Below are 24,429 nucleotides of genomic sequence, written 5' to 3' on the forward strand. Positions count from 1 at the left end.
ATGGACTATACCAACATATCAAATGGCAAAGTACACTTGATAGTCATCAGTTTACTCTTTTAACCTTCATAAATAACATGAACAACAGAACTTGAAAGACTAACGTATTCGTTTTGAACAGCACAGTCAAAACTTGCTTTCCCAATAGTAAGTAAATGCAAAGCAAAACATTTGCATAATTCGTCTTAATAATCACTTTGATCTTCAGATTTCACAAGTTCATCGACCGTGCAATTAAAGTTTCTATTTACATGACTTATCCACTTGTGTGTTCATTTGTTATTTGTTATTTGTTATTAATTAGTTACCACAAAAGAGGCTAATGATTAATGAAATAGGTGGATTGCCACTTGAATGATGAAGGGAATTATGACAAGATTGAAATTAATCAACGAGATAAAGAAAAATTGCTTAGACTGGACAAAATTTTGTATCTAAGCTGATTTAGACTAATTTAGGGAATGAAGTTAACAGACTACCCCCTCCAGAGTCGTATCTGTTGTTATATTTCTACAGTTAGAATAAATTCATCTTTAATGCATGAGTGAGTCCTCACAACACCCCAAGGCTTTTTGCTCTGCAAATAGCATTCTCCGTTCAGTGAATTTTCTTTACTCTCGACTGTCGCTCTTTTAGTTGGAGTTAATCTAGATCGAACATCTCGAATATGGTGTCGATCATCTCTTCTTGAACTAGTAATCTGCATCAAGAATCATCTGAGTAACGTTTTTATTAGTTTAGGTGGAGTTTATCAATATTTTGTACCTTGTATGGTATACTCGATCTCGCCAATCTTTTACAATTTTATTTAGAGTTCTGCGTTTCATTAGTAATATTTATTAGTTTCGTTAATTTCTGAATGATATTATAATTCTATTGCGCAAGTTCTGTTAATTTGCTATTACAAACATTGTTCCACTTTACCAGCTTAACATTCCAATTTCTTTGTATAAATTTAATTATACAAAGAAATTGGAATGTTAAGCTGGTAAAGTGGAACAATGTTTTTATTTTAAATCTTACTTGTTGCTTAGTTGATATTGATTTTTGTGCTTCTCTGAACGCTTCAACCGATTTTCGTTTGCGTCTAAACTAAACTTCTTTTTTAAGCAATTTTTATTTGATACACTTTTATTTTCTGCTTACTTTTTAATTGTTGCTTCATCATTTCTCGACTTACGTTTGGATTATATTCTCTTGTCGTTTTAGTGTCTTCTCTGATTTGCTGTACGCAATTCATTTGAAAAGTAGTTGGCCGTTTTTTATAAACGGCTTGATTTTGGAGGGATTTCGTACGGTACGTTTGCAATTCTTTAACTATCTTCAGCTTACATATTTTTGGATTTAAAATGTTGGCTGATAAATTCCAAAATTTAAAAGTATTTATCTAATTCACACTAAATAGATTTAAAGATTTTTAGAACGTATGCACTCAACTTTTCTAATAGCCTCGTTCAAATATGCTAGTAAATAAAACTCTCCAATAAAATGAATCTTATTTCTAGTCAATGTACAGACTGATTTTATTGTTTCTGCAAAGTCCGTTTTTCCAGTTTCCCCTTTTACATATATAAATTTAGAATTGAAAGTTTCGACCCAGTGTCCAATTGTAATTGTAATTGTTTTGTTTAGGCACGAATAAAACCTAAGGAGGGAGTAAGTATCTTTTTACGAAGTCTCTTTTAAAATCTATCAAAAAACAAGTAATTATCCAATCAATACGATATTTTCACCGATTATTAAGTGAAGAATGAACTTTATAATGATTTTTTCATAATCTCTCTCTCTCTCTCTCTATATATATATATATATATATATATGTAGAGAGAGAGAGAGAGAGAGAGAGAGAGAGAAAGAAATAAAAAGGAACAAACCGTATTATGTGTTCATCAACGTTTCGTCTTTATTTCGAGAGGAAGTCTCGAAATAAAGACGAAAAGTTGATGAACACATAATACGGTTTGTTCCTTTTTATTTTTCTATTTTTTCGGAATACTATTTCAATTATTTTCATCATTATATATTTATATATATATATATATATATATATATATATATATATATATATATATATATATATATATATATTGGCCAACAAATATGCTTAAAATAAAGTAATGCTTTGGCTACAAATATGCTTAAAATAAAATAATGCTTTGGCTACAAATATGCTTAAAATAATTAGCCGAAACTAAGCAGTATATATTGCATTGTGAGGAGGATAAGTATTGTAGATAAAAGAAAAAAAAACAAATCTGCACGTATGATATTTTAAGGTTGAAAATCCGAATTTTGAATGTGTTTTATTTTTCATCTTTTGTGTTTTAAAGTGTGAAATTCGTTGAATATATTAATAATTATTATTATTTAATTGGAATTCATTATTGTAATTAGTATTATTTATTAATTATTTATTAATTTTTATTTTATTGCGGACTATTATCCTCATCTTTTCCTTAGTTGTTTCCCGACGTTTCGACCAACTATTCCTCTGGCCTTCTCCAGGTGGTAACCGCAACGGGATAGGAACTCTAAATCTCTTGACTGCATCTACTGCCTTCTGTAGTTGCTGTCGTCGTCTCACCACGTTTTTGGCCGGCTTTGCGTAGGATTGAAACCGCTATCTTCAGACAAATCTCACCTGGAACTGTATAAATTCAACGTCTCTATCAATTGCGCCACAGACCCCGAAGGGGCGATCAAGGTTGAATTTTTTGGTCTCATAAATTCATGTTTATTTATTATCTGATCTTCCATGGTCGGGTTTGTATCGAATGGTATATATTATTCGGTTGGAATTCATTATTGAGGTGAGTATTATTTATTAATTTTTATTTTATTGCGGATTATTATCCTCATCTTTTTCTTAGTTATTTCACGATGTTTCGCCCAACTATTCCTCTTGTCTTCGACGGGATAGGAACTCTTAATCGCCTTATAGCATCTACTGCAAATACTGCGTTCTGTAGTTGTTGTCGTCGTCTCACCACGTTTTCGGCCAACTATGCCTCTGGCCAGCTTTGGATAGGATTAATACAGCTATCTTCAGACAATTCTCACCTAAAACGTCCTGAAACAACTAAGAAAAGATGAGGATAATAGTCTGCATATAAATAAATAAAATTAATAAATAATACTCATCTCAATGAATTCCAATTAAATAATATATACCATTCGGTACGAACCCGACCATAAATAAACATGAATTTATAAGACCAAAAAATTCAACTTTGATCGCCCCTTCGGGGCCCGTGGTGCAGTTGATAGAGATGTTGAATCTATACTGTTTCAAGTGATAATTGTCTGAAGATAGCGGTTTCAATCCTACGCAAAGCCGGCCAGAGACTTACTTGGCACAAAAACGTGGTTAGACGATGACAACAACTACGGAAGGCAGTAATTGCAGTGGATGGAGTCAGGAGATTCAGAGTTCCTATCCCGTTACGGTTACCACCTGACGAAGACCAGAGTAATAGTTGGCCGAAACGTCGGGAAACAACTAAGAGAAAGATGAGGATAATAGTCCGCAATAAAATAAAAATTAATAAATAATTATTATCTTTCAGATTAGCAACAAAATTTATATATTTTCATTATTTTTGCGAAAAACACAAATTTTAAATCTTTGGAAAATAAAGTATTAATTTTCTTTTATTGAGTCCAATATTGCTAATATACCATTTAATAGGAAACCGTTATTATGAATTAAACATAAAACTCCGTTTTCTCCATGAAAGCCTTGTAAGGTTTTCAGGAAATCTAATGATGGTTACTAAATAGTATTGTGTTTATACAAGGAGGTCTAACTTTGTTAACGTATATTATAAATCTAATCTTGATCGCTTTGAATTATCTAAGTTTTCAAATAATTTACACCTTGTGGATTATGCAATATGTATTCTAATAGATAAACAAATAGTAACTGAAGAAGATGGCCTCCGTGATCAACGGCCTCTTCATACACAACCATATCTCTCTGTGCCTGTATGACAAACAAATAACATTCTAAATAATAAATATCGACATGGATAATAAATTATGCTTCATCAGCGGTTCTATCCTAATATCAATGTCAACATTTATAAAATTACTATTTCCTGACTATTTATTAAGCATTCGATCTAGGATCAACGGGTAGCATGTGTTCTCTCCTTAAACACACAGGGATATATCAACTAAGACTAAGACAATTACTTTTTCCAAATATGTGTTTGCGCGTGTTAAAACCGACCTTAGGTATAAATTTGTTCTCATGAAGGAGAGGGGAAGCAATTATTTTGTCCTGTTATTTTGTGCTTCATTGAACTTGAGATTTTCATATAAATTATTGAACTTTATTACGCGTCATTCACCATTTATTCATTCATAAACTAAAGAACCTTTACATATACTAAAATACATATACTTCTAATACAGGCAATTAACATATAAAGTTTGATGTTGATAGTTCTATTCATTAAATAAGCTGGATACAACCATAAAAACATTAGGATTTTAGTAAATGTTCATATTTTTAACTCTATTAGCACCAGTTTATGATTATTGTTACATTTCTGATTCGTGTCATATTAGAAATATAAAAATAACATTTCAGCTTTTTTTATAAATCAACCTATAAGAACTTATAAATAAAATAAAAACTCCCATACTAAAAATAATTAATGAGATTCTGATTTGTGATTATGAATAATCAAAATTAAGAATTATTTTATTTTATTTTCTGTTTCTTTGTTATTAGAAAGGCGGTGTTGTGAAATCCAGATGTCTGGCAACATTTTCACAGTAGATATTTTATTAGATGTTATTTTAATGAACATATCTAAGCCAAACTTCCGATAATTACCGCGTTCGTTCACATGTTTCCTTGAGAAAAAATTAACGCCACCTTAATGAGCGACAGTAAAGCAATCAAAGCTTTTGATAAGCAAGAAATTAATAAAAGAAAATCGCATGCCTTTTAATAACCGAGGTTGTTTTGTGGGATTTCGCTGCAGGGGATGTGAGTGAAAATTGGACGATTCCAGTTTGCAGAAGAAACCAGTTTTGCTTTCGGGTTTTAGTTGGTTTCTGGCGTTTCTTTTGTATGTATTAATTCGCCCACTTCAATTGAATTCAAACCGTGCGTATAAAAAGTTTTGCTCACGTTGAGAAATTAGTGCAGCTGAGACCGACGAGCAAACACATCAGCATTCTAAGAAGTTACAGGTAAGTGACTATTAGTTTCTATACGGAACAAACTTTACCGATTCTCGCTAAGGAGGGCATTAAACCATATTACGATAATTGTTATAGCAATATAAGGAAAATAGTAGCAGTTAACTCTTATAGATTTTCAAATATCTCATTTTCTTACGATTTTTGTTTTGGCCTGTGAAAGAAACTGAAATTCTCTGACCGTCTGTGCAGGAAATTACAAATAATGGAATTATATAAAAATGACTCGAAATATATTAACATTATTCATAATTCGTTCGATTTTTTTGAATTTGATACAATTAATTATTCCACATTACAGCATATCAAACGATTATACACCGTTACGGCATATCAACTGATTATACAACGTTACGACATATCAACTGATTATACAACGTTACAGAATATCAACAGATAATGAAACGTCACGGCATATCAACTGATTCTGCAACGTTACAGCATATCAACTAGCTGTGCAAGGTTACAGCATATCAACTAATTATGCAACGTTACGGAATATCAACTGATTATGGAACGTTACGACATATCAACTGATTATGCAACGTTATGGAATATCAACTGATTATGGAACGCTACGACATATCAACTAATTATGAAACGTTAAGGCATACTAACTGATTATACAACGTTCGGCATTTCAACTGATTATGAAACGTTACGGCATATCAACTGATTTTACAACGTTCCGGCACAATTACTTGATTATGCAATGTTAAAGCATATTAACTAATTATGCAAGGTTATGACATATTAACTGATTATGAAATGTTACGGCATATCAACAGAGGATGTAACGTTACGGCGTATAAACTGATTATGAAACGTTACGGCATATCAACTGATGATGCAACAATACAGCATATCAATACATTAATAAAAAACGATCTTGAAAATAAATGCTTGAATTTGTTGGTTTTGTGGCGTATCACTCGATGTGTAGCTATTTAATACTTATTAAAACATCAAATTGTATACGATTAGTTGAATTCAAGATATGCTTTAACACGTACCTGTTGATAAGTTAGGATTTATACCTGTAGCGACGAAGTCGGTGACTAACACAACAACGTAGATACGACAGGGTTTTTACTTGGCCTTGCCTGTTCTATTATCTTTGATTTGTAGTGTTTGTTCTTGTCAGAAGCAATTTATCAACTGTATAAACCATATGTCTCTTGACAATGAAACAAATGTGCGACTATGTAACCAATCAACCAATTGATGACGCAGATTTTATTTAATCTGATATGGCAGTAACACATCTGTTTTAGTAAACAATGCATATGTTGTATACTTTGATAAGATATAAAAATGTTCACTAATCAATATCAAGATCGGAAGTAAATAATCAGTTTAGTTGTTCATGTAAACATTGCAGTGATTTTCATAATTTTAGGTGAGATAATTTCAGGTGTGTATCTCGTTCAATTATGAAGTCATAAGAAAGAAAAACGAATATAAAACTCAGCGGATAATTCATATCAACGAGCCAGAGAAAAACGAAACAATTAACAACCAACGATTAATGTATGATAATAATTGATTTTCAACATTGACATCCGTGCTACACATGTTTAAAACTGAAAAACAAGAAATGTTGTAATTGTTATTGCGTATATAACTAGATTAATATAAAAAATATTTAAAAAATATCGTATTTTATTCAATGCGTATTTCATGAATACAAGAGTTAGCTGAACGGAGCAATCAATTATCAAGATAGTCATAATGAAGAGATGAACAAAGAAATTTACTTCATTTCAGTTTATATTTTTTTATATGAGGATTGATTATTCGTTTTATTTTAATTCTTAAGACAACTATTTCTATCTGAGTATTATTTTCACAACGTTACGGTCGACGTATCCTGTAACGTTCTTCAGGTGTACAATGTTGAACTTGGGAATCTTTCTGCCGAACTCGAGAATCTTTTATCAAACTCGAGAGTCTGCACTGAATTTCGAACGGACCTGTAATTTAATACGCTCGTGTCTTAAACCATGACTGTGTATGAGTCCTAAGTAATTCGCAACTGTATTTTTACTATCGCTCGCACTGTATTGAACCTTCAATCTTCAGAAGAATGTGACATACAACTGCATTTTACCAATTACTTTAGTCTCTAAGCCATGCCTGCTTGCGAAACGTTCCCGAGCTCGACAGAAATATTCCCAAGTTCAACATGATACACCTAAAGAAGGGCAGAGGTTACATTGACTGAAAAGTTGTGAAAATAACATTTAAGATTGCAATAGTAATTCGAAGAATCCAAATTATAAAATTTAATTCAATAAAATAGGCTTTTGTTTTAATTAAGAATTGTGCCCCTTAGAACTTCAAAGAAAGTTGTAAGAAACGCCAGAATAAAGTCATATGAGGATTCACTATGAGATGCAAGACGAATGAATGGTTGCAACACAGAAATGTACTGTCTTGTGTCTAGTCGGCCAGGAAATATATCTCTATTAATTTAAAATCTGTTTTATGACTATTTCGATAAGCGACTAATTTGTAATATCGTGACTTGGTTTTTATGAATCAATGATAGCTATTAAAATGCAAGTGTTTTGTTTATAACTTTTAAAAAGATTTTTATCAGTTTGTTCAAGCTGGTGATGGGGCATCTTACTGCATATCAAAGATTTACCTGATTTTATATATTTCAACCGAAAATTGTTTTAAGATTCTGACCATAGCTTTAAGTGCAATTGTTTGAATTTCTCTTCACTTGGTTCACAACGTATATTTATCAGGTAGTTTTTTAAGTTCTTTTTTATAAGTTCAGTTGGCCGAAAGTATCCTGTACCTCTATAAGGCCACTATTCGCCCATGTATGAAGTATTGTTGTCATATTTGGGCTGGTGCATCTGCTATTAGTCTCTCGCTCCTGGACAAGGTTCAAAAGAGAGTCGCTAAACTAATAGGTCCTGAACTGTCATCTAAGCTTCAGCCTCTGTCCCATCGACGAAATGTTGCCTCCCTCTGTTTGTTCTACAAGTACTTTTACGGTGAATGCTCTGACGAACTGCAAGCACTTGTACCCCCTCGACGTAAATACCCCTGACAGACCCGAAAAGCAGCTAAATCCCACCCTTTCACAGTAGAGATCCCTAGATATAAGAGAGGCTTCGATCCCAGTAGTTTCTTTCCCAGAACCGCTAGACTTTGGAACTCCCTTTCGAGACCCCGCTTCCCCAACTGTACTGACATGCAGAAGTTCAAGTGTAACGTGAACCGACATCTTACTTCCCAACTCCCTACATAGTACCCCTGTAACTTATGTCCCTGATAGTAGCTCCCTACATCAAAGTGGCGATGTGCCTTGTTTGGGGTGAAAATGTAATAAAAAAAATAATAAAATGATGGAGATCTTCCTAAGATTCCAGTTTCTTATTATGCCATACAAAATACCTCGGTATTTTGTTATCTTTTCACTCTCAGCTCTGTTTAACCCAGCATTATTAGAGACACTAACTTCTACTCAGGTTGGTACTTTCTCATTTATGTCCTACATCACTGTCAGGTTTTATAGCTCTGTTTTCAAAGTAAGCAGCTTTATTATCTACATCTCTCACTCCTTTGGGCAGATAAAGCATTGTAAGACTTTAGTTTTCATTTGTTCAGATTGTTATTAAATGTGTGTTAGTAGTATGGGAGGAAGCAATGGTAACATATATACTGTGGCTAATATTGTTGTCGACGAAGGCCAACATTCTATATTGTATAAGTTATGGAAGAGCGTATTAGCCTAAATGGAGATGTTTGATTTAAGCGACTGTTTCAATTAAAAGCTTGCTCGTTTAAAGAAATTATGAAACATCTCATACTGAATAGAAATTTATTGTTTTTCTCTTCCTAAGACGTTAAGTCATACAACAAAATCATATATATCTATATATAATACTTATTTCATTTTTTTTAAACAGTACTATATGCATACGTGTTTTGCTGCTCTAAAGCTCATCAGCATAGCTTGACTGTATTGTAGCCCGAACATCGAACCATGTGTTCTTTAGTCGAATGCGCATACCGTTACGCAATGGCGTCTGTCGATATTATTTGTATGTTTTTATCGCTTTTAAAGTTTTGTCGATGTTTTTTATTGTTGTTGATTGAATAAAGATTAACGAATCTTCCACACTTCCAATATCATCGAAATCAGTGAAATCACCGATTTTTCAATCAAATCAATTGATTGCCTGCTCTAGTCGGGAACCCACCGTGTTGCACTGGGGGAAAGTTAAAATGCATCTCCGCAGCGACTTAATCCAAAATACATGGGTCTTCTTGAATTTTATAAAATCATTTTTATATAATGGCTTGAAATAAAGTTTAAAATGTAAAAGTCAAGTATTGCTGTTCAGTTGTTCTCTTAACAGAAGTATCCATTTCTAACGTGCGTCTGTCTTATCAAAAAACCTACTGTACATTTTAGACGCTGCACTTTGTATGGTGAGTAAATACACTTGTGATGTTATGCTGCATTAAAGTCTTAATTTTGATAAAAATCGAACTTGTCCTTTTTAATCGATTTTTTTCGATTATCAGTTTTCGATATATATTGGAAGTTGTCAGATATGAAATCTATCTAACAGCACTCTCAGACATATACAGTACACTTCTGTGCAATTTCAAAAAAAGTCGGCCCAGCCGTTCGGGAGTCAATGATGAATATACAGACACAGACAAACACACAAATGTACGCATACACATTCACACACGAAGTGTGTCTTATATATAAGATCAACGCTCTGATCCCCATCTGGCATCAATTGTGATGGATGGCTCTCGTCTGGGAGAGGCCCCGTGTTTTGACAACCTTCTGGGTTTGACCTTTACTCCTGATCTGAAATTGAATACGTACATCAAGTCTGTTGCCAAGGTCGCTGGAAAGATGATGGGATCCTTCTACCGCTCCAGAAGATATCTCACTATTGATGCAATTCTCTATCTATATAAAAGCCAAGTACGTCCAAGGATGGAATACTGTTGCCATATCTGGGCAGGAGCTGCAAAAACAGCCTATCCTGCCTTGACAGAGTACAAAATAGACTTCGTGGCTTAGTGGGGGATGCCCTTTTCTCTACCCTGCAACCTCTCTCTCACAGAAGAGACGTTGCGAGCTTATCCTTGTTTTATCGTTATTTCCATGGCAGGTGCTCGTCTGAACTCCAATCTCTGGTCCCCCCTCGCCAATCTTTCACGAAAAACACCCGTCTAGCCGAATCCACTGTGAAAAATTTTCCCCACTCTTTATCTGTGCCTAAATCAAAACGTGGATTCCATGAACAAAGCTTCTTTCTTAGAACTGCACGCCTGTGGAACTCTGTTCCGTCTGCCTGCTTCCCACCGGACTACAACTTGGATGTGTTCAAGTCCAATATTAACAAATTCCTAATGAACCGCCCCCTTAAGTAAACACTTCATCAAATCTCCACACTAACGTAATGTACTTGCAATAACCCTTATCCCTGAGTGGCTTCCGGGCCTTGATAAGTGGTGATCACTGAGTAAAAAAAATAGAGATTAGTCAACTTTAATAAGCATCATATATATGTAATTGAAATTATAATAAAAATAAAGAAATTTTAAAATTAAAAATGTAATTTATTATTTTTCATATGCTAGTATTTTTATTAGAAATATCCGTACACATGCATAATGCATAATGCTTCATAAAACGTGATTAATTTCTTTATTGAAATGCGCGTGGAGACAACGTGAAACACACAGCCGAGAATCAACTGGGTATTACTAACAAATTCAGAGAAAAAGTAGAATAAAAATGTCTTGCTCCGAGGAGGATGTGCTATATCGAAAATCTCAGCGTATAAAAATAACAATAATAAATTATTTTTTTTCATTTTAAAATTGCATCATTCTTTGATTTCAATTTCTAGCCTTGACTGTCGTACAGACGGTCGGGTTCCAATCCTTGCTTGAGATAGTTACCTTTCTAGACGCACTGATGAGCTGTGAAACAGCGAAACAGTACTGTATGTGGATGACTATATATATATATATATATATATATATATATATATATATATATATATATATATATACAAGGGGATTTAAGACGCGTATAAAAATTCTTGATTCGATAGAATAAGAAGCTCGAAATGCAGGTAGAGGTTGGATACAAGAAAGAAAAATAATGTTTCAAGAAAATATATATTCTGATACATATAGATAGATCAATTTGAAACAAGCGAATAAAATACAGTGTGTAGAGGTAATGATAAGACATATTAGGTTTCGAAATATCTGACAGAAAGAGCTCTCATTACCCCTACACAACGTATCGTATTGCTGTTTCAAATTAATCAATAGATCTATATGCATATTGTTACGATCACGCCTCACGTTGGGATTGTAAAGGCGCTCACGTAACAAAATAAAACAAAATTAAGGAAAAAAATAAAAAGTCCTCTGGGTTCAATATATTGCGCCGACCAAGACGAGGTGGGGAGACTCTTTCAAACCTGTAAAATGTGAAGTGAACGAATGAACAGCACACAAAAACAACGAAATACAAACACGAATCAATTTTATTATAAAAAAATAGAATAAAAAAAAGCAAGATACATCACCTGTAGGCTAAAAAAAGGAAATGATATCTCTCTAAAAGACACAATCTTACACGGCAAGATGTGACTATCATTATATATTTTCTATTATAAATTTCCTTTTCTCTTACAAATATATATTTCTCTTTCTTATATATATATATATATTCCATAACCAAGTCTATATAGTATAATGTCGCAAGTGTATAAAAAATTGTTAGATTTTGGTCACTTATACGCAAATTATGTTATAAGTATCGAATAATATAATCAATTTCGATTGTGTAATTTTACACCACCTCGTTACAGTTGATTCGACAAGACCTGATACATAGAATGTTGTGCTGTGTGCGTTATACATGATATCAAGATTAATCATGCTTTTTATATACGACATTATTCACTCACGTTTTATTATAATCGACTAGATGAAAGCGCAACGTAGACCTGAGAGTACAAAAACTTGTTAACAGAAAACGGAGTAAAAATAATCTAGTCTGTTACTGCCACAACATAGCTGTCCAACTGGTAAAGATTCGTTCAAAGTAGATAATATTTGTGCATTACACTTTATCCATTTTGTTTAATTAGATCATATATATTTACAACATAATAAAATATTTTAGCCCAAGTTCTTGTCTCCAAAGCAGCTATGGTGTTATCTAGCAACATCAAAATCAGAAAGTTGAACCATGCTCACTGAAAAAAGATTTACCAGGAAAGGTAACACCGATTCAATCTATGTAACTTTATTCATAAAAACCTTAAATGCTAAAATCATGACAGTAAAAAGTAATTATATAGGCCGTATTAAAATTTAAGTGCTTTTCAGAATAACGGATGAAACTTCAAAAGTGAAATGGTTCTCCAAAAAAGTTTTCAAAATAAGATAAAACATAAAAAATATACAGAATCATTTTGGTGAATTTAACATTAACCATTTAGTTTAACTTTTTTATATTTCTTTCTACAGATAAAAAGCTTACAAAATGAGACCGACACACATTAGTTTTGGTTTTTTCTTATCAGGTAAGATTTTTTTTTCAATAAAATCCGTTCGTAGCATATTTTTTTGGAATAATTGTGCATTATATGCCTATTTTTCATGAAAGCTCGTAGTGCTTTAAAAATCTATCTTTATTTTCCTTTACTTAGCTATTTTGAGAGACGTTAATGGAAAACTGTAGTTATTTTTTATTTTAGTATCATGTGTAAAATATATTTTTTGGTATTTTTTGTCCCTTTGATTCATTCGGGCAAGCGCTATTACTTTTAGAGCATCCCTCGTATATTCAGTTCCGACTCTAGCTAATAAAACAAATTTTAGGTCAAATTTAACGTTATTCATCAATAGTCTCGTCCTTTGATGATTCGCTTTTCTGACGATTCGATTCCTTTTTTTATAGAACGGTTTGCATTTTTCTAAAGAAAAATATGCCTCAACACATAATTTTGTTATGGCCAAATCTATTTCTATGTAACATCTCTTTTAAGGGCTACTAACAGTCAGTAGTCGTTGGGAGCCAAATCTAGAGGATATCTAGGTGCAGACACTATTAGAAGAGTAATTCATATAATTATCCTATCGTTGCCATTAGCTTTTGACAGTGCTTTTTTTTTATTCTTCAAAGGATAAATAATAATGATACATAATTATCGTTATCGATGTTTTCTCCTTTCTCAAAGTAATCGATGAACAAAATACTAAAATACGTAATTACTTATGTATCCATTAAGTTGACTACGGATTTGATGTCGGAGTGAATTGATGGATTCATGTTTCATCCATTGTCACACACTGATGCAAAAACTATGATTTTTTTTGTGTTCAATCAACTGCGAATAACGCTCTGAATCGTTTACGTAGGTTCCTCATCAACATATGTACATGCATTTCGGTGAATACACTGCCTTATGATATTTTCAACTCCTTTGCTATCTCATACTACTTCAATTTACAATTGGCTGACACAAGTTCGTTGACCTTTTTAATGGCTTACGAACTGTGCGTTCATCAGCATTTGTGCATGTAAAGCGTGTTTAAATATATGTATATACCACCGCTTAACTGTCCCTCGCCACAGATCCTGAATAATATGTATCAAACTATTTGCTCGAATAGTATTTCGTTCATTGAGAAGCAACGATTCAAAGAAAATTTGCAACAGTATCTTTACTTAAATAACTGTAATTTTGAAATAATAATTCGGAATCAGACGTGATATTTAAAGGCCGGTAATTTATAGCAGTTTAGGTTAACAAATCGGTAATTTGTACCAGTCCCCAGCTCTGAGAAGCTCGCCAACCAGGACTGAAGAAGCCTCCCTCCCCGTTATTTAGTACCAAGACTTATCAGATCATTAGCACAGGATTAGCTTAAGAGTTTTCCTTCTCCTAGACGGATGGCCGGAGATCTACGGGTCCATCAGCACCGAGAGGGTAAGCCCCGCGGCTGAATCCTAAATCAGGTATTTCTATGACCCCGCATAGGTAAGTAAGATTAGTTGAGTTAGAACTAAAGATTATATATCTACTGAAAAGTTACATTCCTCAAAATAATTGAAAAGGATTTCACTATCCTTTCCATTTCATTGTTACTGGAAAAGAGAGGGTAAGTTAAAAAATAGCATGCGATGGGAACAAATAGATTTGCAACTAGTTGATTTAAGAGTGGAGTAGTTAAAATATTGTTCATATATTAGTTTAAGAATAAGATAAAATGTTAAAGCAAGACAAAGTAGATTCACGAAATTTTGATATTTAAGTCGACACGGGGAAAATAATATGTATCTATTCAATATAGATTTATGTAACGATATAACTATAATTAAAGTTACATTTATAACTGGAAGTAAAGTATAAGCTGTGGAAAATTCAGCATAAATAATTAGATATAAATAGCAATATGGACATATTTACAGTAGATACAGATATATAAAAATTGTAGATGATAAGTACATTACTTAAAGTTCTTCTGATCTCTAACGTTTAAAGATAAATCCTCTTTTCATTAATTCCGAAATGTATTTTGCATAACTATTACTAACAGCTCTTTTTTGAATGGATTTCACTTAGAATAAAGAGTTCGAACTAAGGTTAAAATATAGTGTTAATGTGCATTTTCTATTTTCAAACTATCAATGATTTTCCCCGTTTTGGATGTGACGAAATTCAATTGCAGGCATTTAGACAAAAAGAAAACTGAGGAAAAAAAGATATAAGATGTGATCTTATAGGCGTGTTTTTATTCTTTAGAATATATTTTTCAAAGGAAAAAATACAAAACGGCAAACATTGATTAAAATGTTGAGAAATTAAGAGTTAAGATTTGAGTACAAAAGAGAGCATGTTCACAATACATTAAATGAATTCAACGAATAATAAAAAAAAAACTTATCGTTGTAAAGTTTTCATGCTTTCCTCCTAAGAGGGCGGTATTCGAAAGGACTTGATTACACGCGTTTGACCTACCGGGCCGACAGCTTAAAAAATTGAGAGGCATAGTAGGTTAATTTTGTAAGGATAAATAAAAATAAAATACATAATAATGATAATGTAGTTCATCAAATTCTGTCTGTGTGTTTTTGTTTGTTTGGGTTTTTTTTACAATATCACGTCAGCTGATAGCTCCGCTTGACAAAGAATGCCCTGGGAACTCACTTCTCATTAATGTTTAGTTGTACATATCTAAACAAAGAAATAATTTACAGCTTTTTAAATGGTACCTCTTCTTTTATCGTAAATTGAATTCATCAATAAGAAAAAATTCAAATAGTGAGGTACTACCAGGCTTGAAAACAGGATAATTTGATGTGTAGTAGAATGCTCTACCACTGCGTTATATTCCCAGATGTCAACAAATAAGTTTTTTTCTAATAAAGAAATTATTTGTTGAGATTTTATTGTCTCCCTTTCAAAGGCAACATAAAATATTGTCCTGTAAAAATTATTTTTTATCTATGAGAAAAAAGACTATTTTTAGGATCAGATTTTTTCGATTTTCGATACTTATCGGAAAACATATCTAAGAATATTGTCAGGCATACAAATTATCTTTTTGTGAAATTTGCAAAGAATAGGCTTAGCAGTTTCGCAACCTATCAAAAAGGAAGTCACACACACACACAAACGAAGTGACTTTTATATAATAGTATATATATATACATATATATATATATATATATATATATATATACACATAAATTTCGGCTGCACGTCGTGTTCAAGGCATGTCTTGTTGATTACAACGGAATTGTCTTATTTTCTGATCTTTCTGCTAATTCCCTCGATTTCGTATGCTCTCTGGTAGCAAATTGTATAATATGTTGCCGAGTGATTTTGTGCCAGCTATTTTTCCTCGACTGCTTTTGACCTCTTATAGCCATGCAGAGGAGTTATTGTTAAAGAGGGTTTTTTTTCATTTATTTTTATAGATAATTGTTTATTTTCTTTATATCTGTATGCATTCATTCAAACTCAATAATAACGCTACATTATATTTACTATTGATGCTTCTTTTTACTCAGAGTAATCGATGAATAAAATACTTTGTGCATCTAAAACATGAACGTTTATGTCTTGCCTGCTAATGTTTGCAACTTTGGTTGTTTGGGGCTGATTTCCTCTGCATCTGTCTACTTAGCTACTGTCGATTTGACTACGGAGTGAAGTGGCAAACCTATTCTTCATCTATTATCAAACATATAATTATATACAACCTATTTTCTTATGAAATACAGCCGTATATATTCAAATTAAAATGTAGTTATAATGTGTCTAATTTATGACTATATCCAATGTAATTTGATGTTTATAATACCGGTAATATTGCTGAATTTTAATGTGTTCTTTTTTTTTCATTTCAGTTTTTAGCGTTATCAATGCTTATTCGTTAAATACCGCCGGTCTTGGTTCTTCACTCACTGGACACAGCCTTAGTTTCAGTCATTCTGTACCTCATGTCGACTATGGTTTGCCTTACAGTAGTTCATCCTACACTAGTGCAAGCCCTCTCGTTGGCAGTGGAGTGGGACTTGGATATAGTCTGGGTCTTGGTGTACCTCATGTTGATTCAACTGTCCACAGCGTAGGCCACGAAGTTCCTATTCTGAATATTGGTTCTAGTTATGGATCATTGGGTCATGCTACTACTACCACTTCTGTCAACAGTGTTCCACATACAAGTTTCGGACTTGGTTATGGGACTGGAATTGGATTAGGCCACACTACTACTTCGATCCAAAGTTTGCCACACACAGATTTCGGACTTGGCCGTGGTTATGGAACTGGATTTGGATTAGGCCACACTACTTCTACTGTCCATAGTTTTCCACAAACAAGTTTCGGACTTGGTTATGGAACTGGAATTGGATTAGGCCACACTACTTCTTCTGTCCATAGTTTTCCACAAACAAGTTTCGGACTTGGTTATGGGACTGGAATTGGATTAGGCCACACTACTTCTTCTGTACATAGTTTTCCATACACAGGTTTCGGAGTTGGCCATGGTTTTGGAACTGGATTTGGATTAGGCCACACTACTTCTTCTGTCCATAATTTTCCACACACAGGTTTCGGACTTGGCCATGGTTATGGAACTGGATTTGGATTAGGCCACACTACTTCTTCTGTCCATAGTTTTCCATACACAGGTTTCGGACTTGGCCATGGTTATGGAACTGGATTTGGATTAGGCCACACTACTTCTTCTGTCCATAGTTTTCCACACACAGGTTTCGGACTTGGCTATAGTCATGGCTCTGCAGTTCCACACTTTCGATTCCCAACCTATGGTTTAGGACTAGGATATGGTTTTCCTCATGGATTTGGTTCTTATCAAAGTGGAAATAACGGGGCAGCAGGTAACGACAACCTTTATTTGTTTCATTATAAAACAGACTATCTTGATTTATGACATCGTTAACGTAATTGGTGCAATAATTAAAATAACACGCTGTGCAATCCTTATTATATACACGTATGCTTCATATGCTTCATATGCTTCCCATAAGTTGAAATAGGAAAATAGATGTATTTATTTAATCTTTAAAAAACATGATGCACGCCTGTTTCAAACAACTGTTACAAAGCAAAACAAGCAAATATTAAAATAGATCGACTAATTTTTACAATATAGACTTCATATGCTGCATTGGTTTACACTCATTTTTTCTAGTTTATTAATATGTATTTACACATATACTTATTTATATGTAAAACAAATTTAATAAAAAATACTCAATCATAGATTCTACAACAGATAATATGAATGATTTTATTTATATGCTATACATTACAGTAACTGATTTGGGGAAATCCTCGTTTCATCACTTTGGTCATTTTGTATGATAATATTAAGTTGGTCATCGCAGAAAGATTCGTCATACATCTTTACTAATCAATTAAAAAGAGATACCACCAAAGAAAATATAAAAATATAAAACATAATAAAATGAAATGATATAATATTGTAAGAAGTTAAAACTTCATATAAAGATAAGATAATTTCACAAATATACTTAAAGCTTCACGGATTATCTGAATCTACTACACTGCAATAATCTTAAATTGTATACTCGCCTACAGCTAGAGACAACCCGTCTATAATATTTAAAGTTTCAGCTAATATAACACTGACAATTTCATAACCACACCATTGAAACAATTAATAAAATACCTTATTCATAAGTTTGTCCTTATTCTTAAGTTTGTTATATAAGATATCCAATTATCCATTTAATCACTTACAAATAAAGCACTAACACATACTTTTAAAACTATATTCTAAATGAAACCCTAAACTTTGGTAGACATGTTGAGAAGGTACCAAATGACAGAATGTATCATTTATTGATTCTTCAGTAAATTATTCCGCCAATAACAAGTGAGAAAGAAAAAACGTGGCGGGCCGAGTTAAATGATTTGGATTTCATAGTATACCACTTTGTATGACACATGTTGAGCAATAGGTATCTCAACGGCGTAAAATGTGTAAAACGTCGGCATTGTACACATTAATAGTGGCGTCATCATTTCGTGTGTTTGTGTCAATTCTATGGATGGGAATGCGATTATAATTGTTAATGAAAGTAACGTTTTCTGCTATGGATAAAAGACAATATAAGACTTACTTTTTGTAAAACAAATAGATTTTTATAAACGAACTACACAAACGAGAGTTAGTAAAATAAAATTCATTTTAACGTCTTCTGTTGACACTTATGCATCTAAAGATTATGCTGCTTACAGATCTCTTTACTTTTTTGAAAAAGACGCAAAACATAAGGATCACCCTCTAGCAATTTCAATAATAAAATCAAAACGAGTTTTTTAGGCCGATTTTGGATTTACAATTTTTTTATGTGAGTATATGAATTCTCTTATGTGAATATATTTTTTTATTATTGGAAATCTGTTATGTAAAAACATCTGGTTAAACTTCATATCGCGTAACATTTGAAGTTAATATCATTTAAAGCTTTTTGAAAATAATTATTTTTTTGAGAATTCTGTTATTTTTGTTATTGTAATTCAAATAATTATATTACCCAGAAAAAATTATCAAGAAAAAGTTGTTTTTTTAATATAATAATATTAATTTTATGTCCAATTTTATTTGCAAATTTAGAGTAAGTTAAATAAATAACAGGATTTTATATTTATATATATATATATATATATATATACATATATATATATATATATATATATATATAAATTAAGTTTTAAAAAATGTTGAAATTTTTATCGACCTACATTTATTATGTTTAGTTTCGGACCATGAAATATAGCAGGGTAGAACACCTGAAAAATATATTTCCTCTAATTTATTTAACAACACCTACTTTTATTGTGTAAGTTTATTTACTAATGAACAAATATCGAATATTTCAAGGAAATATGATTATTATTTGATTTTTGCTAGATTTTTAAAAAAACGTCACGACATAGGAACGTTGTTTTAAAGCATCAATAATGTAAACACGATTTTTGTCTCAAATTTTCATTATTTTTGTATGCTGTAAAATATTTTTAAGAGTATTAGCAGTTTATTTAAAGCTTCTTCTTTTAAATGGTAAAACAGTTAGGATGATAATATTAAATCTATTTACAATTACATCGTGTTACATATAGGGGGTGGGGTTAAAACTGTGGCGCGCGTTGGAGGTATCTATTGAGCAATACTTTGTATGAAACACGTGGACCTATACTTTTGTGTGACACATGTTGAGCAATACTTTTTTTATATATCTATAAATTCCTGATTCCTAGAGGGATTGGGGGAGAAAGAGTAATGATTTACAAAAGTATTTCGTTCGTTTTACAGGTTCTTTCTTAGGAGCACTGAAGTTTGGTCCTCCCCAGTCAACAGGTGATAACGTTTCCCCACCTACTAACGGCAATGTACCTTCTAATGATAACAATGGTTCAACAGATAACGAAAAGCCTGACAACACATCAGGAAATCTGCAAATTAATCCATACTTAAGCTACAACGGCGGAAAGAAGTAAACCTCTATATTGTAATTTGAAATGGTAAGAATAAACAATACATATATTTCTCTCTTTTCCGTATCTGTCCCTTCTTTATGTCTCGTTGCACACACGTGTATATATATATATATGTGTGTATATATATATATATATATATATATATATATATATATATATATATATATATATATATATATATATATATTGAAGATGGGGATAACAGTCCGCAAAACGTATCTGCACAAATTATGAAGCCTCATCGCAAATGATTCTAAAAATAAAAATAAATAAAACAATTTATATGTATGTGTGTTGTGATTTACTACAAATGGTTACACTTGGGATATAAAGCTTATATTGCTTAAAAAACTGTAATATGTCGTTAAAATATATGGACACACACACATAACTCGAGTAAAAATAAGGGAAATAACTCTGCTATAACTTTCCTGAAAACATTGAAAATCGTATTTATTGCATGAAAAATTTAAACGATTTTTTAATATAATTGACTCCTTGGAATGAATCTATTTTTTATTTTAGATATTATTTTCTGGGTTAACCGATTTAAAATATACGAACTTTATTAGAATTTGTTAAGTATATGTATGTTTTAGCGAGACATACATACAATGTATACAGCCTTTATATTATAGAAGATGGCAACTCGTTTAGCATAACAGTTAAAATGTTCGTTAATGAAAAGAGAGACCGGAGTTCAGTCTTCGGCTAATCTACCTAAGATTGAATGGTGGTACTGTGTTTTCTTACTTCAAAACTGACATGAGTAAACACCATATTGGTATTTCACAATCAATCAAAATAAGACCACGGGAGAGGAAAACCTGATAATGATATTTTGACTATGTTAGCATGTATTTAAGGGATATTACTTCACATACTCGAACCAAAATAAGAATTTTATCCTAACAGAAATGGCAATATAGTTTTGAATATGTGCGAAAAATATGATTCATTTTATTCGCTGTTTATTCTTGTGATTTAATGTTTGATTTGTCCTTTTTCCTTTTTCAGATAAACATTTAAATTGGCTGAAGCATTGATTCCTCTGTGATACATCAACATTTATAGAACCATTGTATAAAATGTCCACCCTCCATTTTGATGGAGCTCAACCAAGAGGGTGAATAAAAAATGTCGCACTTCCCAGTGATTTATCCTCGTTATTTTATTCAATGTCCTTTGTTGTAACGCTGCTGTGTGTTCAGTAGGAGAGATCATCAGGTAATGTACTAACCTGGGGGCAATCATTCTTAAACCAACCGATATCATTTTCTTGAAATGTACCCACGTGGGAATACATAATAAAATATTTTTAAAAAGCTTCTTTTTTTTTTTTTTTTAATTTTGAACTCTCAAAAAACTTCTTGCTTATATGTTAAATTTTATCTTCTAAGCATTTGTGTTTAGAATTAGATTGAAAATAGTTTTGCGTTTGAAACATGTGATAATCTAATCGGGGGATTAGGACAATGTTACCTGACACACGACGCTATACTAATTAGCTATAAACGTTATAAATCTTATGTATAAAAACAGATTCCTTTTGAAATATGTAGTTCCTCTTTAAATACGCATCCCTCTATTCATTATCATTAAAGTGGAATTCGAGCATGTTTTGTATAAAGTAATTTATTTTAAATACACTTTTAACTATTTATTTTTGAAAAAGCCCACGAAACATTGAGCGAAACGTCTATCATTTTGGTCTTCTTTTTGCATATGTTATTCATATCGTCGTCGGCTAATTTCATATTATACTGTCAGGGTCAAAGAACACTCTTACAGGAAAAAGCTGCAAAAATACATCAGCATCCAACTCCAATACAATCAGAAGTTCTTTTCTGCTAAGATATATTGACGAGAGAGTCATGTCAAAATATATTAGCAAGTCTTTTCAACAATCTTATTTCAGGCTTATATATAATAGCAATAAATGGTAATTAGTAAAACCCTGAAAAGAGTGCTCAATACTATTGCAGAGCAAAAATATATCTTTTTATTGCCGTTTTATCTGCTTAGTTACAGATATTTCAGTTGTCGAATTGTGTTAACCATTCGACAATTTCATCAGACTTCACAGAAATATTTTTACCTAATAATAAATGTTATGTAAGTAATAAAAATTTCTGTGAAATCTGATAAAATTGTCGGATCGTTAACACGATTCGGTAGTAAAACATGTGTAACTAAGCAGATCAAACGGTAATATATATATATATATATATATATATATATATATATATATATATATATATATATATACATTTGAAATGAAATTTTCCAATTTTGTATTGTATTTTTTTTCATTCAGGTTTATGAACTATACATTCGTACAATTATTTCAGCCCATGAAAATCCATGAGTGTTCATACTGAAACGGTATAATAATTATGTACATATGTATACATATGTGCGTTCGTGCGTGCGTATATATATATATATATATATATATATATATATATATATATATATATATATGTATATATATATATATATATATATATATATATATATACTAGCAGTTCAGCCCGACTTTGATCGGGCCCTATGTACTGTTCATAACTTTATGTGCATATTTATATATATATATATATATATATGTGTGTATATATATATATATATATATATATATATATATTAAAAGTTTGGCTAATGTCCAGATAACATACATCTAAAATTTTAAGTGTTTAGACCCAAAATTTGCGGAGGAGTTCAGTAGAGTCTGCTAAGGTCAACTCTTTCCACTTTGACCTATTGGCAGCCAAATTTTCACCCAAAATTGATTAAAAAGCTTGTGCATGTCTTAATACCATTTATATAAAATTTTAATTGTTTAGACCCTAAAATTAACTGAATAGTTTGCTAGAGACCGCAAAGGTCAAATCTTTTGAACTTTGATCCTTTGGCAGCCAAATTGTCGGCCAAAACCGATTAAAAAGCTTTCCACTTTGTCTGTATACACGTTATGTAAAATTTCAAGTGTTGAGACCAAAAATTGGCTGAGTAATTTGGTAGAGACTGCAGAGGTAAATTGTTTTTAAACTTTGACCCCAATTTTGACCCCTTAACATTTATTGGTTTGAGCTTAAATCAATTAACACAGTTTGACCGATGTCCACGTAACCTGCATCTAAAATTTTAAGTGTTTAGATCCAAAATTGGTGAAGGAGTTTGGTAGAGTTTTCAAAGGTCAAATCGTTGAATTTGACCCCTTGACAGCGAAATTTTGGGCCGAAAACCAATTAAAAGATTTTCCGAAATCTCAATACCCTTTACTTCAAATCTCGAATCTGTAGACTGAAAATTTACAGAGTGCTTTTGGTAGGGAAATGTACACACACACAGACATACACACACAGACACTTTCACTTATACATACACACACACGCATATATATATATATATATATATATATATATATATATATATATATATATATATATATTACACAAAATTCGAAAAATATTAATACTGTTGGTTACAAATCTAACAATGTGGAACTGTCATCTACGACCTCTCTTCAGACCTCACTGTAAACTATTTCTTTTACAATTCGCGTAGTGTGTGAAGTTGTAACGGTGTTTTAATTTTTTATCCCGTTTGTTCTAATTGGAGTTTATTTGGAGTTTATATTAGTATGTTTTATGGATATTTGCAGAATAAATGTTTTTTTTTCCAAAATTTATATTTTAGTTTATATTATAAGTTGAAGTTACGATAAACTCTTACCAAGTTTGTTCTCGTATCCGAAGTCAGAAAAAATTGAAAAACAAAATCCAGAAGGTCAAGAGCGAACACAAAACACCACTAGTAATGGTTGATAATAGCTTCGTCCTACGATAAATAGTGGAAGATGTTGAAAGTAAACAAAAATCCTTATAGTTTTGAATTTATTCTATGTGTATGGGAGATTATTCATTATTTTATTTCTTATGAGCCTACTGAGTCCGCTAATGTAGTTTTTAGAATGTAGTGCGCCTTAGTTTATAAATCTTTTATAACTGATTGCCAATAATATTATTTATTTATTCCTTCAAAAAATAATAGCTGGCTACATTTAGTAAATTTAATACAAACGACTGTACTTACTTGGTAATCAGTGATTATTTTAATCAAATGGCTGTAA

General features: G+C 31.9%; 1 protein-coding gene across 1 annotated transcript; it reads left to right on the plus strand.

Annotated features, from left to right (window-relative positions):
- The first annotated feature begins 5,072 nt into the window (after positions 1–5,072).
- LOC145297695 (uncharacterized) lies at positions 5,073–21,623 on the plus strand. The gene is made up of 5 exons (XM_080143935.1): positions 5,073–5,205; positions 12,760–12,815; positions 16,652–17,647; positions 20,113–20,321; positions 21,315–21,623. The coding sequence occupies exons 2-4, from the start codon at positions 12,776–12,778 to the stop codon at positions 20,295–20,297; spliced, it is 1,221 nt and encodes a 406-aa protein (XP_080000061.1). The 5' UTR covers positions 5,073–5,205; positions 12,760–12,775; the 3' UTR covers positions 20,298–20,321; positions 21,315–21,623.
- The last annotated feature ends 2,806 nt before the right edge of the window (positions 21,624–24,429 follow it).

Source organism: Euprymna scolopes, chromosome 1, assembly GCF_053919585.1.
Source record: "Euprymna scolopes isolate OS-2025 chromosome 1, ASM5391958v1, whole genome shotgun sequence".
Taxonomy (NCBI): Eukaryota; Metazoa; Mollusca; class Cephalopoda; order Sepiida; family Sepiolidae; genus Euprymna; species Euprymna scolopes.